Source organism: Adiantum capillus-veneris, unplaced genomic scaffold (assembly GCF_014529385.1).
Source record: "Adiantum capillus-veneris isolate H3 unplaced genomic scaffold, ASM1452938v2 Hic_scaffold_752, whole genome shotgun sequence".
In the NCBI taxonomy this organism is placed as follows: domain Eukaryota; kingdom Viridiplantae; phylum Streptophyta; class Polypodiopsida; order Polypodiales; family Pteridaceae; genus Adiantum; species Adiantum capillus-veneris.
In genome coordinates, this window is record NW_028221748.1 from 1,476 (window position 1) to 18,428 (window position 16,953).

Here is a 16,953-nt window from a genome sequence, read left to right on the forward strand (position 1 = left end):
CAAACTTAGCCTACCAAGGCCGACTAGGCACAGCAAACAGAGACTTAGGGTGCATCGACTGGCACCTCTTAAGAGCCAGGTGCCCAGTCAATTGATGGCTAGCAGCAAGTGGATGTCCGCCGCTGCCAGGGCCATGCTCCCCACATGGGCCTCTTTGGTAATTGACATGGGATAGGTCATCAACATTCGGTTCTTATTACAGGAAACCAATTTGATCCTCTACAACAAGATGTCCCTGAGGAGACCCCCTCCACCTCAGCCCCAGCTCCCTCTCCTCCCCCGCATGCCGACTCCACCACCCCGCCTCCACTACCTTCTCCTCCATCCTCTCCTCCCATCCCTCCCATCTCCCCCACTAGAGCCACAGCCTCGTCTCTTGGCTTGTCTCATACCTCACCACCGGCTTAGGGGGAAGGACACTTCTCTGCTGCTCGAAGATCTCGTGGCAGTGCTTTTGCCACGAGTTGATTGGCTCAAGAGGGACAGCCCTACCTGAGGACGTCACTGTTGGTGCAGGCTTCCCCTTTTGAGTTAGTCCCTTGAGGGTTGACCAGTTTTGATATTTGCCAGCGATGGAAAATTTTCGATTATGACTTCACACGCTTCCCTGGTGACCTATCTTTGACCTTGAGGCAACTTGCTTCAGAGTACGTGCTCTTTTTCTAGCGGCAAGAGGTGCGGATGCCTTGGATATAGTGGTTGTGTTCTCTTTTCCACTGTGTGGCAAGGATCACACAGAGTGGATATGCACAGAGTGGCTCCATGTCCAGGCTCTTGATTTCTCTCACCACACAAGGGACTTGGGAGTGATAGACTTGATACAGACCCTTTGGCAAGTAGCCAAGTTCTCAATGATGCCACCTTATATAGCAGGTTGTAGACACATCGTGGTACACTTCTTTGTAGACACCCAACATACGCCCCACTATGCATATGTACATGAGTATTCGTGGATAGAGAATGTAGCTATACAGACTGCACGCGCTCATCTTGTGCATGGGTTGGACAGACACTTCAGGAACGCCTATCCTCCCATACCCCGATTATCTCTTCCCCTATACCTATCTTAGCTACCCCCACTCCACCTATCTCAGCTACACCTACCATAGTTACCTGGAACAGGGAACGGGAACGGAAACATGCATGAAATGCCATTCCCCATTACGGATACTCACGTCTGAAACACAGAATGGGGATTCGGAATGGGAAGTTGGAATGGGAGCGGGGAACAGAGACCTACAAATTGTCGTTCCCTGTAACTATGACACCTACTATGTATCCTACGAGTTCACCAGATGTGCCACTTGCAAGCCTTGTCCCACCAGACATCGCTATGGAATCTTCTCAGCAGTGGCGGAATCTACCTCCCTCTTTCTGCTATTTGAGGAGTTACTGCATGAGTCCAGACATGCTATTGCTACCATTGAGCTTAGAGCAGAGCGGTTGGGTGCTACTCACAAGCGCCACTCAACCACATATGTAGCTATGAAAGGGTCTCTGTGTGTCGCAGAGAGTGTGATCGCCGATAGAGATGCTACTAATTATGCTTTGCGACACGCATTGAAAGAGAAGTCTCAAATCATTGACGACCTCCGGGCTCAAGTGCAAGGATTTCATGAGATGCGACTACACGGAGATATGGGGGTTCAGGCTCCAATGGATATAGGGTGTGGATGGACGGGGCCAGGGACAGAGGTACAAACTCCTGTTGGGTATGCACAACCAAATACTTCTCCACAGCTCATGGGACCCTTTACACAGACTCCTGTAGGATATGCTCAGCCTCAACAATTTCCATACTATCCTCAGGGGTTTGAACAGCCGGCCCCCATGCCATAGCTGCAGCTGACATAGAGACTTCGCGATGGTTTTGTTGGTGCGCACTGCCATGGCTGTGTCAGTAGGCGGCCTGAGTACACTTTAGAACAGGTGCTCCATCCACTGAGCAGCAGGTGGTTGCTCCCTTCACAGGGAGTCAGTTTTTTGAGAGCAGAGTCCAGGAGCCTTTAGTTCAGCAGCAAACTCCTACCATCGATTTAATGGCTCCCCCTCCGGAGGTTGACACTTCCGGTGTCAGTGGCGATAACTCTTTCTCTTGGGTGACAGTACTGAGCTGCTCTGCTCAGCTTTCTCTTGTACATATGCAGTGCCTTCTTTTCAGTTATTTCAGTATCCTATTGGTGTCTTTTTGCAGTTTCAGTGTTCCTCTCACCGAGACGGTGAGTCGTCTTGTGGCGGGCAACGTGTAGCAGGGCTATAGTGTCACTGACATAGGACAGACAATTAGTTTCAGTTGGGCTGGAGTTCACACTGGACGGACTCTCGCCGGGGTAGACACATGTGGTGGGGGTACGGGTGGTAGTCTAGCCGACACAGGGCCAGATCACCACCACCACGGTTTTGAGATAGACTTAGTTGGATTGGATATTTTGTGAGCTGTTAATGGCTCTTTATGGTTGTATATATCCGTAGTTGTTGCTAGTCTTGAGGATCATCTACTTTGTATAGTCAAGCGTCATGATTGTCGAGTCTTGAGTTCATGCATAGCACATCTGCACCGTCCCTACACATTGGAGTCTTGACACCCCCATTGTGCCCTTGAGTCTGGGCTTGGAGCTGAATGTGTTGTCAAGCCAGCGTCTCTATGGTTCTTTGATTTTGTCGAGTTTTACTGAGTTGTGAGTCTGTTGTGCTTTGAGTCGTCGTTCCATTGTAGTGTGATGTTTTCTTTCTGTTGGAGTGAGGTTTTTTTGCATACTGCACGGAGGAGCACCCACTGTAGAGAGAGCATGACACACTTTCTCACAACAGATTAGTTTTGGAGTGGCCTTGAACTGCACCAACCCACTTGCATTGAGGATCGCTTTAGACAACCACTTACATGGAATCCTCTGGTCAGTACACAGCGAGGTCATATGGTTAATAGCTGACCTCGTTTCTCTCTGGGTCCCATGGCAGAGGGTCCAACCCGCATTTTTGGGGATTGGCTATAGTTTACAACACTTCCTGAGGAGGTTCAAAGCCTTTTGCTGCACAACGTGAGGGGGGTGCATAGCAATGTATGAGGATATTGTGGAGGCTATAGTAGCAGAGTGGCACATCTCTCTTCAGCCAGACGCGCCCTGCTGGATGGAGGTTTTCACTCGACTGGAGACTCATTGCAGTTCATGCTTGCTCAAACACAGGGTTTTGCATGTTCTGAGGTTCAGAGGGAGGCTCGCCTTCATAGAGTCAATACTGAGGTACCTGAGGTGACCGAGTGGTGCTTTCAACAGATCCAAGTTGTGGGCATCAGTGTGAGGACCTGTGTGGTAGACCCAGACCTGTCAGCTCGAGTTAGGACACTAGCGGCTATAGGCTGGTGCAAGTGAAGTGGGACTTGGGGGAGTGGTTCTTATGGGATCCTTTTACTCCAGCCAATCACCGCGGGACTCCCTTTTTTCACTACATAGCATGGCTACGAGGTCACATACTCGTAGCATGGAGAGACGCTCGACTTGCTGCAGCGGACCATTGGCAGGAGGAGGGTGTCATGGCTGAGTTCTTGTTAGATTTATGTGGATGCCTGTGGGACAACAGACAGCCTAGGAGAGTCACTATGTTCTAGTGGCTCGTTGCCCATCGAGATACTGCAGTTGGGAGTTGTTTAGTGCACGGTGGTCATTCTGCAGTATGTACCGCATGTGGCCATACAATTGAGATAGAGCGCCACTCTTTGAGGGACTGCCGCATGGCACAGTTTGTTTGGCTTTGGATTCTTTGGCTGATGTTTGCACTTTTGAGTGCTTGCCAATACACCTTGAATGATGCATCTTGGTCCACCCTCCTGGGCCTAGCACTTAGTTTTGAGATGGCTTCAGTCAGTAGGATGATTGTTATTCAAGAGTTATTCAAGAGGACCGGCCTAGATTTCAGCTGCCACACAGCTTGTACCTCAGGGGTGGAGTTTGAGATAGAGAGGTTTGTTGGGAGCCCATCTGCAGTTTGACACTTTGGCTCATGTGGAGAATCTGATGTTTTCGCATTTTCGAGTGCAACACGTCCCGCCGGTGAAGACTGTGTGTGACATCTGGCTGGAGTGAATCAATACACTCAGAGAACCGGTTTATAGGCTTCAGGGCAGCTCCAACGGCATGTGGGAGTGCTGCGAGGCCTTCTTGCGACTTTGGCGACCAATGCCCTTTTTCACCATAGCTCATGGGTCACCTAGATGGAAGTACCGCCCACCAGTGTGGTTACTTCCTTGTCCCATATCTTGATTTACCCATAGCTCATGGGTCACCTAGATGGTAGTACCACCCACCAGTGTGGTTATTTCCTTGTCCCATATCTTGATTTAGCTATCATTGTACATATCTTGTTTTTTCATTGGGAGAGTATCCTCACATTTAATGTAGCCCTCTCTCGTAAGGGTAATTTGTAGCCCATTGGGCAGGTTTTTTAACTAATGGAAGAATCTTTTTCTTGAAAAAAAAAGGTTGTGTTTTGCATCCGATGGATGTGAAGAATGCATTCTTGCATGGTGACTTGCAAGAAGAGGTACATATTGAGTAGCCCCATCAATATGAGGATGTGCGACATCTTGAGTATGTGTGTAAGCTAAGGAAAGTACTATATGGCTTGAAGCAAGCACCTAGGTTACTATAGGGCTTCGTATGGTTGAAGCATATCATTCATTGTATGTATGTAAGGATCTTCATAATTTGCATCTATGTGGATGAGTTGATTATAGGAGGTTAGAGTGATCATGTAAAGGATCTTATAAATCAGGAATTTGACATGGAAGAAGTGATGAGTTGCACTACATCTTGGGCGCTGAACTAATATCTATAAGACCACACAGTGACGATGCATCCATGATTCTTTGTACATCATGTGTTGAATTTTGTGAAAGAAAATAACGAATCATCCTCATAAGCCTCAGCCACAAGCATAAGCCATTTGGCATGGAAAGGCCTCGTAAACTACCTTGTTTAGTGAGTTTATCCATATATAACAACAACAACAACGCACTTAGCAGACAACCTTGACACACCAAGTATGCCAAATTCCGTGACTTTGAAAACTCCAAATCAAGTATGCATCGTGATGTTCCACCCTTGTAAAGCCAATAGATAACATCACGAAGTTTGGGCCCAAATACCAGCCTTGTCATGGCAACCACAATAAATGTCCCAATGGACCATATCAAAGGGCTTAAAAATGTCGACTTGCATGATTCAAACATCTTGCTTAGTGTATATGGCATAGTCAATCCCAATGTACTCATTTGTAGCAGTATCCAAAAATTGACGTCTAGGTACAAAACCAGCAGATTCACAAATTCCTCTCTCAATTAGACATTACAGTGATTTGTTATGATTGTTCTCAGTGTTTTTAGTTAGAAATATATTAGGTGACAGTATGTTCCCCTGGTTATTTTTTGCAGTGCCCTCTACTTAATTTGAGCTTCTGTCCAGCATCAGAGTCCATCAATAATTTCAATGGAAGTTTGGTAAGGAAACACATTTTAAAAGCTCATTTCTACATTCAGGTTTAGTCACTCTCTTATCTTAACGCAATGCAAATTTGATAATGGTACTATGTGTCGAATTGTGGATTCTTTAGGTGGTACTCGCCTATAATGCTCTCGGTTGGAGCCGTACGGAGTACATACGCATTCCGGTAGCATTTTAGAGTGGATTTATTCATATATTGCTGCCAATTATGTTTTTTTCTTAATAAAGGTTTTGAGAAATGCTGATCAGGTTAATAGCAAATTTGTACAAGTAACTGATTCAGCAGGGGTTGCGGTTCCTGCTCAACTCCTTCCTGTCAGCAGCATAACCAAAGAACTACGAAGAAAGTATGTGCAGGGGTACCTTGGGATATCATCAGGAGCTGCACCTGCTTATTGGCTTACCTTCCCTGCCACAATACCTGCACTAGGTTACAGGACCTATACTGTGTCTACTTCTGAAAAGAAAGGTATGTGATTAAGATGAAGCCACAATACGTCATCACTGTACTGATAGATAATGACTTTTATCTTTTCAATCATCAGGTTATACATCTGCCTCTACTAGTGAAGTCTTGCCCCAGAAGACTGCAGTGACTGTTGGTCCCAGCAGTTTGAAAATGGACTTTTCAGAGAATGGTCTGCTAAGTGCTATCATTGACACAGACACTGGAGTAAGCCCATCAAACACCCCCCCCACCCCCCAAATCAACACCCCTGCGAAAAAAAAAAAAACATCCCATGACCTTTTTCTTTCATCCCCAAAAGAGAACACACACACAAATACACACAGTTTTTTAAATAACAATCCAGAAAACAAAAACCAAAACAAATTACATTGTATACTGGTCTTTTTGTTCTAACAAGATTAAAATTGTTTCAAAGAATCTCTCAAAAATGCAAAAGCCCAAAATAAATAAAGATACACAAGAATCAGTGACGATTAAACTGCCCTAACGTGAGTATACATTATGATAGGCAAATATTTTTACCATACACCAAACATTCCCGCTGTGATTCTCAATGGTCACATACTTCTCAATGGATTTTGCCTATATCTGAACATGCTCAGGGATAACGGCATTCTCAGGCATGTCTGGCGGATAACCTATGGTCTCGACGAATAAGGTTGATCTATATCATGCAAGAGACCAGAGATTCTATCGAGTCCTTACGGAAAGAGGACTGGTCAAATTCAGCGGACGTGGCAGACGTAGTTGCAAGATGCTTGCTTGACTCCAATCAGATTTACAGAGGCCTTCAGCGCTCGAGTGCAGGACTCAGGAGGTAAAGATCCATGTGGGAGGAGCCTAGCTTGATACAGTAGCTTTGAGAGAATTGCAGGGACTGCAACCCTTAGGGAGGAGAAGGTACAGCTGGATTGCACTTGACAGCCACTCTAAAGAGGGGAATTGAGGTCCCCTAGAGGGTATTGGCAGTCTTGGTGGCCTTATGCGTAGTGACAGACTGAATACAGAGGTTTTCCAGGATTATGGGTGGTGATATTCTACTGGGTATATCAGAGTGTTGATCAATCATCATAGGAAAGTAGGAAAAAGCGTTGAGGACAGTATAAGATCACTTCTTTATTTGGAGCAAGTTCATTTCTAATGAGGCTACAATAATAGACAGCTGGTATGGTCTTATATTCTTCTCGTACTTGTCAGAGCATCCTTTCCATTGCTTTTTTCTCCCATTCACAGCACCAAGTCATCTGCCATCTGTTATGGTTTGACTAGGTGCCATCAAAGTAAATCTCATCTTCTGAGAGGTTCCAAGAAATGTTTGTCATTTGCTTTCCATAGAATATTCTCTGATAGGAGAATGGGAGAGAGTGGAGTCTGGACAATTTTTTAGTTTCTTTTGTTTTGTGAGACTCTTCATCATGCACTTGGAATGGATAGAGAGAGGAAAGACCACCTGGGATCTTAGTTTCCACACTGACTTCACTATCACTCCCAAAGCAACACTTCTCTCTTATTTTACCTTCTTCTAGTGCTGGCAAAGTCGTCGTGACAAGATGATCACATGGCAGTGCTGGGAGAGCAGTGGATGAACCTTGGGAACAAGCAGCCGACCAAGGGACTCTTGTTAGAGTTGGACCAGATGTAAAACATGGCGGAAAATCCACCGCAGAACGTAGAGGGTATGGCCTTTGTTAACGTGACAGCATATGGATGTAGTGATGTGGCTGGACTTTTATGCCGGAGAAGCTTTTTGAGACTCAGCTATTAAAAGTAGATGATTTAACTGCTTTTAAGCACCTTATTTTTTATAAAATGATTTTTGAGCTTCTTTTAAAGACCAAGTGCCTATAAATTAAAGGTCGGTGTGCCAGAAGGGAGTACCCATTTTGTTAAAAAAAGAGAGGAGAATCTTCACAGGTTCTCTCTCTTATTTCAATGGAAAATAGAGAACTACGAGTCTGCATGTCAAACTTGATCTTATACAGTTGGACACCAGGAGGACATGGGTAGAGCCGATGCAGGAGTTGGGCACCAAGATGGATTTCTACAAAGAGCATCTTCTCCAACTTTCGGGAGATGGGTTTGTGATTCGTCCGAGCTACATGGACACTCATTTGTCTCATGGTCTGCGATGTGCTATTGGTCAGATTCGCACATCCTCACACCAGCTGGAGATTGAGACTGGTAGATTCAGAGGGATACCACCGGAGTCTAGGATATGCCAACTATGCGATAGAGAGCCAAAGACAGAGCTACACTACATATGCCACTGCACTGTGTATTATGAGATACGAGGGCGCTTCCATTGCTTATTCAGGGAGGGTTTTGGACCCCTAGATAGATTCATGAGGTATCAGGATCAGAGATGCCTTGGCTTATATCTACTTGAGCTACATCGACATAGAGATAGTCTGCTGAGGAGACATGGAGTACGATAGTCACAGAGACAGATCACAGACTTCTTTGGATCCAGGGAGCCAGGAGACCAACCACCAGCACAGGGTTGTACTCACATTCATACCAGAGGCACCCTCATTGACAGGGCGACTGAGCTTGGGAGATCGAGACGACCACGACCGAGACACAGAAGCACACTCCATCGATGGAGACTCCAGTAGAGGATCAGAGGCATTCTAGCACGACACCCAGAGTGTCATTGAGGGCCTATTCTACATTTTCACATTTCACATTTCACATTTCACACTTCATTTTCAGTTTTCATTTTTTACATTCAATACTTTTTGTACTTGTACTTCAGACATTGTATTAGATTCACCACTTTGTATCTGATGGTCTCATAGGTCATTTTGGCCTTTTGAAGACGTTAATATATCATTTCATTTCATTTCTCTCTCTCTCTCTCTCTCTCTCTCTCTCTCTCTCTCTCTCTCTCTCTCTCTCTCTCTCTCTCTCTCTCTGTTTGTGTTGTGCCATTGGCCAGATGCGCACGTCCTCACATCAGCTCGAGATTGAGACTGGCAGATTCAGAGGGACACCAGCAAATAACAGAATATGCCGCTTATTCCATCTAGAGCCAGAGACAGAAGTACATTACATATGTCATTGCACAGTGTACTATGAGATACGAGGTCGTTTTCACTGTCTATTCAGAGAAGGTTTTGGGCCTCTATCTAGGGTCATGAGTTATGAGGATCAAAAATGTCTTGGGCTTTATCTACTTGAGTTACACAAGCATAGAGAAACCTTACTGAGAGGTGAAGAGAGACATCCCCAGAGACAGATCACATATTTCTTTACACTAGATACTGTACACCCAGAAGAACAGACAGAGGAGCAACCAGTGACGGTGGAGAGGTCTACCCGCACTACTGGCATTCTCATAGACCGAGCATTGGAGCTAGGGAGATCTAGACGACCCTGAGGGAAGAGAGGAGCTACACAATTTCGAAGGACGCTATGGCAAAGGATTCAAGCCATACTCTTTCGTCGTCCAGAGTGCAGATGAAGATGGATCTCTACTCCCCTCCCATATTGTCTTCACATTGTACTGCTTAGTTTAGGATCCCGCAGTATTTATATTTTGTTATCCTAGTTTAATTTATTTTGTTAATTTGACTTTGTATCAAATACACCGCATTGTAACTTTCTGGTCTCATAGGTCACTTTGGCCTTTTGAAGACGTTAATATAACATTTCATTTCATTTCATCTCTCTCTCTCATCTTCTCCAACTCACAACAGACGGATTCGTCACACGGCCCAGCTACATGGACACACATCTATCTCATGGGTTACGATGTGCCATAGGCCAGATTCGCACATGTTCACACCAGCTTGGGATTGAGACAGGTAGATTCAGAGGCATACCAACAGACAGTAGGATATGTCAGTTATGCCATGCAGAGCCAGAGACAGAGTTTCACTACATATGTCATTGCACAGTCTACTATGAGATACGGGGACGCTTTCATTGTTTATTCAGAGATGGTTTTGACTCGTTAGATAGAGTCATGAGATATCAGGATCAAAGATGTCTCGGATTATTTCTACTTGAGATACTGAGATTATTTCTACTTGAGATACAGAGACATAGAGACGCTCTATTGAGAGGGCAAAGACAGAGACAGCCCCAGAGACGCATCTCAGATTTCTTCAGTCTGAGTACCACAGAGCCAGAGGGGACACCACCATCACAGAGCTCGGTTCCCACCCATACACACACCAACGGTACTCTCATTGACCGAGCTATAGAGTTGGGGAGATCGAGACAACCGCGACTGAGGAGGGGAGCCACGCAGCACCGACGGAGATTGCGACAGAGGATCCATAGGATTCTAGCACGACACCCAGAGTGTCGATGAGGATAGGCCTCATGCTACTGCATATTATATCATGGTGACACTTATCCCCATTCTGTACCATTGTGACACGTATCCCCATTCTGTACTATCGGGGTGAAACAGGGTTGCCCATTGTCTCCTACTCTATTTGGTATGTATGTTGATGAGGTGTCTGATTACATTGACAGAGAGGGTGATAGAGGTGCCCAGCTGGCAGGGACGTGGATCCCATTGTTGTTATATGCTGATGATATTGTCTTGATCTCTGACTCACCAGAGGGTATGCAGCGACAGTTGGATGCATTACACAGTTTTGCAGAGGATAGTGGATTGTCTGTAAACCTTGGTAAAACCAAGGTCATGGTGTTTAACACCACACCGCAGTGGATCAGGAGATCGGCACCGACCTTCACGTATGGTCAAGAGATTGTGGAGTATACAGATGCATACACTTACCTTGGGATAGTCTTCACTGGGCCGAGGTTTTCTTTGGGGAGAGCAGCAAAGACTAGACTGACCAGAGCTTATGCGGCCTTGGGAGGCTTGGAGAGGATGTGTTCGCAGGTTCAGTTCCAGGAACCTCGGACAAAGTTATGGCTCTTTGATACTTTAGTAGCCTCAGCTATGATGTATGGGGTACAGGTATTGGGACCTTCTGTAGGCCAGGATGGTTGGAGATGTATGGAGAGGCCCTTGGTATCTATGATCTCCCGATTGATTAGAGCCAAGGCCTCCGTACCTCACGCGATCATTCGAGCAGAGCTAGCTGCCCCCCCCATGGAGATTGAGGCGCTTACCAGATCAGTGTCCTTTGTGCACAGCCTATGGGATACTACTAGAGACAGATATGCTAGATTGGCCCTTGAGTCTTCCAGACAGTTAGCTCTACAGGGGGACACTTCATGCTGGTATGCACAGATGACTTCATGGTTTCAGACGCATGGCTTCACCATGGACAGGTTGCCCCCTTTCCAGTATTCTCTTCAGGCACCCTCGATGTCTCTTACACGGGTGGAGATCACTAGACTCATTCGTCAGGACCTGATCCAGCTCGACACCAGGAGGACATGGATAGAGCCGCCTCAGGAGTTGAGCACGAAGATGGCTTTCTATAGAGAGCATCTTCTCCACCTCACAGGAGATGGGTTTGTGATTCGACCCAGCTACATGGACACACATATGTCTCATGGTTTGCGTTGTGCCATTGGTCAGATACGCACATCCTCACATCAGCTCGAGATTGAGACCGGTAGATTCAGAGGGATACCAGCAGACAGCAGGATATGCCGATTATGCCAGAGAGAGCCAGAGACAGAGTTGCACTACATATGTCATTGCACAGTGTTCTATGAGATACGGGGGCGTTTCCACTGCTTATTCAGAGAGGGTTTTGGTCCTCTATCTAGGGTCATGAGTTATGAGGATCAGAGATGTCTTGGACTATATCTACTTGAGTTACACAGGTATAGAGACACTTTACTGGGGAGAGCTAGAGAGAGGCAGTCCCAGAGACACATTACAGATTTCTTTTCACTAGATATGGGACAGCCAGAGGAGCAGCCACCACTGCAGAGCTCGTCCCACACTCATTCGACCACTACTGGCACTCTATCGACCGAGCATTGGAGCTACAGAGATACAGACGACCGCGACTGAGGAGAGGAGCTACACAGCATCGACGGAGACTACAACAGAAGATTCGAGCCATACTCTCTCGACATCCAGAGTGCAGATGAGGATGGATCCTCACCATTTCTTCCATCTTTGTTTCACACACTGTTACATCCAGTTTACCGGGTACCTATTGTATCAGCTGCTACACCCACGTAGTTTTAGATTGTAGTAGTAGTAGTAGTATTTTGTTCCACTTCTAGTTCTTTTCTAGTTCTTTTGTACCCAGACATGGTATTAGATTCACTATTTTGTAACTGATTGGTCTCATAGGTCATTTTGGCCTTTTGAAGACGTTAATATAACATTTCATTTCATTTCATTTCATAGGAGTCGGTAGCACTCCTAGATCAGTTCTTTGTTTGTAGTTTTCTTTGTTTGTACCCAGACTTGGTACTAGACTCATCATTGTAATCAGTTGGTCTCATAGGTCATTTTGGCCTTTTGTAGACGTTAATATATCATTTCATTTCATCTCTCTCTCTCTCTCTCTCTCTCTCTCTCTCTCTCTCTCTCTCTCTCTCTCTCTCTCTCTCTCTCTCTCTCTCTCTCTCTCTCTCTCTCTCTCTCTCTCTCTCTCTTCTGCTTCCACTTTTACATATGGTCGAGAGACTGTGGAGTATGCAGATACATACACTTATCTTGGGGCGGCTTTTAGTGGTCCAGTATTTTCCCTGAGGCGTGCAGCAGATACGCAATTGACCAGAGCCTATGCAGCATTGGGGAGACTTGAGAGAATAAGTTCGCAGGTTTAGTTCTAGGAACCTCGGACAAAGCTTTTGGCTCTTTGACACTTTGGTATCTTCGGCCATGCTGTATGGAGTGGAGATATGGGGCCCCTCAGTTGATCACCATAGCAAAGCTGGCAGTACTGATGCATGGAGATGTATGGAGAAGCCTTTGGTGTCTATGATTTCTCGGATGATTAGGGCCAAGGCCTCAGTACCACATGACATTGTTAGGGCGGAGCTCGCTTCTCCTCCATTGGTAGTGGAGGCACTCACTCGATCAGTTTCATTTATGCATAGCACTTGGGCTCTCCCCAGAGACAGATATGCTCGATTAGCACTAGAATCTTCGCGACAGCTGGCATTGCAGGGAGATAGATCATGTTGGTATGCAGAGATGACATCTTGGTTTCAGTTACATGGCTTTAGTATGGATCGGCCACCCCCATTTCAGTACTCTCTGGATGCACCCTCCATCTCCCTCACTACCATCTCCCTCACTAGGGCAGAGATTACTAGGCTCATCAGATAGGACTTGATTCATCTGGATACGAAGAGGACATGGATACAACCTACACATGAACTAGGTACGAAGATGACTTTCTATAGAGAGCATCTTCTCCAACTCACGGAGGATGGTTTTGTGATCAGACGAGGATACATGGACACTCATCTATCCCACGGGATCCGATGTGCTATTGGTCAGATACGCACATCCTCACATCATCTAGAGATCGAGACAGGCAGATTTAGAGGAGTACCCGTTGAGTCCAGGATTTGTCAGGTGTGCTAGATAGAGCCAGAGACAGAGCTACATTACATATGTCACTGCCCAATATACTATGAGATACGAGGACGCTTTCACTCTCTATTTAGAGAGGGTTTTGGGCCACTTTCTAGAGTCATGAGATACTAGGATCAGAGATGCCTCGGATTATACTTACTGAAGATTTGCAAACACAAAGAGGACCTCTTGAAGAGGGGCACAATGAGAGAGATCCAGCAACAACGGAAGATTACAGATTTCTTTCAGTCACAGACAGAGGAGTCTGAGCAGCCCCAACAGCATAACAACACCAGAGGCACCAGAGGCATACTGCTTGATCAGGGGATAGATTTGGGGCAGTCCCGTCGCCCACAGATGAGGGGGCCCTCTCGACATCGACGCAAACTACGAGAGAGGATCCATAGATAGAGAGAGAGAGAGAGAGAGAGAGAGAGAGAGAGAGAGAGAGAGAGAGAGAGAGAGAGAGAGAGAGAGAGAGAGAGAGAGAATGAAATGAAATGATATATTAACGTCTTCAAAAGGCCAAAATGACCTATGAGACCATCAGATACAAAGTGGTGAATCTAATACAATGTTTGAAGTACGAGTACTGAAAGTAAAAATGAAAACTGAAATGAAGTGTGAAATGTGAGATGTGAAAATGTAGAATAGGCCCTCAATGACAATCTGGGTGTCGTGCTAGAATGCCTCTGATCCTCTGCTGGAGTCTCCGTCGATGTAGTGTGCTTTTGTGTCTTGGTCGTGGTCGTCTCGATCTCTCGAGCTCAATCGCCCTGTCAATGAGGGTGCCTCTGGTATGAATGCGGGTACAACCCTGTGTTGGTGGTTGGTCTCTTGGCTCCCTCGATCCAAAGAAATCTGTGATCTGTCTTTGCGACTGTCGTACTCCATGTCTCCTCAACAGACTGTCTCTATGTCGGTGTAGCTCAAGTAGATATAAGCCAAGGCATCTTTGGTCCTGATACCTCATGACTCTATCTAGGGGTCCAAAACCCTCCCTGAATAAGCAATGGAAGCGCCCTCGTACCTCATAGTACACAGTGCAGTGGCATATGTAGTGTAGCTGTCTCTGGCTCTCTACCGCATAGTTGACATATCCTAAACTCTGGTGGTATCCCTCTGAATCTACCCGTCTCAATCTCCAGCTAGTGTGAGGATGTGCGAATCTGACCAATAGCACATCGCAGACCTTGAGATAAATGAGTGTCCATGTAGTTCGGATGAGTCACAAACCCATCCCCTGAAAGTTGGAGAAGGTGCTCTTTGTAGAAAGCCATCTTCGTGCCCAACTCCTGTATCGGCTCTACCCATGTCCTCCTGGTGTCCAACTGTATAAGATCCTGACGAATGAGTCTAGTGATCTCCATCCGTGTGACTGGCAAGGAGGGTGCATCCAGGGAATACTGAAAGGGAGGCAATATATCCATGCTAAGACCATGCCTCTGAAACCATGAGGTCATCTGTGCATACCAACATGATGCATCTCCTTGCATCGCTAACTGTCTAGAGGACTCAAGAGCCAGTCTAGTATATCTGCCTATATGTGTATCCCATAGACTGTTCATAAAGGACACTGATCTGGTAAGAGCCTCAATCTCTATAGGAGGGGCGGCTACCTCCGCTCGAATAATCGCATGTGGTACCGAGGCCTTGGCTCTAATCATCCGGGATATCATAAATACCAAGGGTCTCTCCATGTTCCTCCACCTGTCATGATTCACAGATGGTCCCCAAACTTGGACCCCATAAAGCATAGCTGAAGCAACCAAAGTATCAAAGAGCCATAGTTTTGTTCGTGGTTCTTGAAACTGAACCTGCGAACACATCCTCTCTAGCCCTCCTAATGCCGCATAGGCTCTAGATACTCTAGTCTCTGCTGCTCTCCTTAGGGTAAACCTCGGTCCCATGAATACCACCCCCAGATATGTATATTCATCTGTGTACTCCACAGTGTCCTGGCCATATACGAGTGTAGGTGCCGATCTCTTGACCCACTGTGGTGTGGTGTTAAACACCATAACCTTGGTTTTACCAAGGTTCACAGACAGTCCACTATCCTCTGCAAAGTTGTGCAATGCATCCAAATGTCTTTGCATGCCCTCTGGTGACTCTGACATTAACACAATATCATCAGCATATAATAATAAAGGGATCCATGTCCCTGCCAGCTGAGCGCCTCTGTCACCCTCTCTGTCAATGTAGTCAGAGACCTCATCTACATACATACCAAAAAGTGTAGGGGACAAAGGACACCCCTGTTTCACTCCAATAGTGGAATGAACAATGTCAGAAATCCCCTCAGGAGTGCGTACCTGGCCAGTCACTGAGCCGTATAAAGCCATGATCCCCCATATGATCTCTGTGGGTACTCCCAACTTCAGTAGCCTGTGCATCAATCTGGCCCTCGACACTGTGTCAGATGCCTTGCGGAAGTCCACAAAGCAACAATGCATCCGTCTCCCATGTGCCCGACCCTCCTCAATAATGGCTCTGAGTGTAAGAATATGGTCCAAAGTGGAGAAACCCCTCCGGAATCCAGCCTGGCCTGCTGCTCATATGCCCTCATTTTCTGCCCATTTACTCAGTTGCTGTTCAAGAATGGATGCATACAACCGTGCCAATGTGTGCCCTCTCATAATAGTACGGTAGTTCCCTGGTACCGTGGGGTCCCCTGCCTTGAAAAGAGGTACTATAGTAGATAATCTCCGGGACTCGGGTAGTCCCTCACACATGACACGATTAAACAACCGCGCAAGAACCTCTGACAGTAAATCTCTAGCATATATATACATACATATATATATATATATATATATATATATATATATATATATATATATATATATATATATATAGAGAGAGAGAGAGAGAGAGAGAGAGAGAGAGAGAGAGAGAGAGAGAGAGAGAGAGAGAGAAATGAAATGAAATGATATATTAACGTCTACAAAAGGCCAAAATGACCTATGAGACCGAAGTGATTACAATGGTGAGTCTAGTACCAAGTCTGGGTACAAACAAAGAGAACTACAAACTAGAAACTGAGATAGGAGTGCTACCGATTCCTATGGGTGGCTGGTAAGCTGAGCAATGGTATAATGCCACAAAGGTACAAAGTGGGGATAAGTGTCACCATGATTCAATATAGCAGTAGCATGAAGCCTATCCTGATCGACACTCTGGGTGTCGTGTTAGAATCCTGTGGATCCTTTGCCGCAATCTCCGTCGGTGTTGCGTGGCTCCCCTCCTCAGTCGTGGTCATCTCGATCTCTCCAACTCTATAGCTCCGTCAATGAGAGTACCATTCGTGTGTGTATGGGTGGGAACCGAGCTCTGTGGTGGTGGTGGTGTCCCTTCTGCCTCTGTGGTACTCGGACTGAAGGAATCCGAGATGCGTCTCTGGGACTGTCTCTGTCTATGCACTCTCAATAGAGAGTCTCTATGTCTCTGTATCTCAAGTAGAAATAATCCGAGACATCTCTGATCTTGATATCTCATGACTCTAT

At 46.1% G+C, this 16,953-nt stretch overlaps 1 protein-coding gene across 1 annotated transcript in view; it reads left to right on the plus strand.

The window, feature by feature from the left end:
* The first annotated feature begins 1,143 nt into the window (after nucleotides 1–1,143).
* LOC147416618 (alpha-mannosidase-like) overlaps nucleotides 1,144–16,953 on the plus strand; it is a 37,368-nt gene continuing 21,558 nt past the window's right edge. The window contains exons 1-7 of the mRNA XM_086508217.1: nucleotides 1,144–1,811; nucleotides 1,925–2,105; nucleotides 2,148–2,219; nucleotides 5,396–5,494; nucleotides 5,608–5,664; nucleotides 5,748–5,967; nucleotides 6,044–6,171. Of these exons, the coding sequence (XP_086364343.1) occupies nucleotides 1,144–1,811; nucleotides 1,925–2,105; nucleotides 2,148–2,219; nucleotides 5,396–5,494; nucleotides 5,608–5,664; nucleotides 5,748–5,967; nucleotides 6,044–6,171 (1,425 nt within the window). The remainder of the gene's footprint in view (nucleotides 1,812–1,924; nucleotides 2,106–2,147; nucleotides 2,220–5,395; nucleotides 5,495–5,607; nucleotides 5,665–5,747; nucleotides 5,968–6,043; nucleotides 6,172–16,953) is intronic.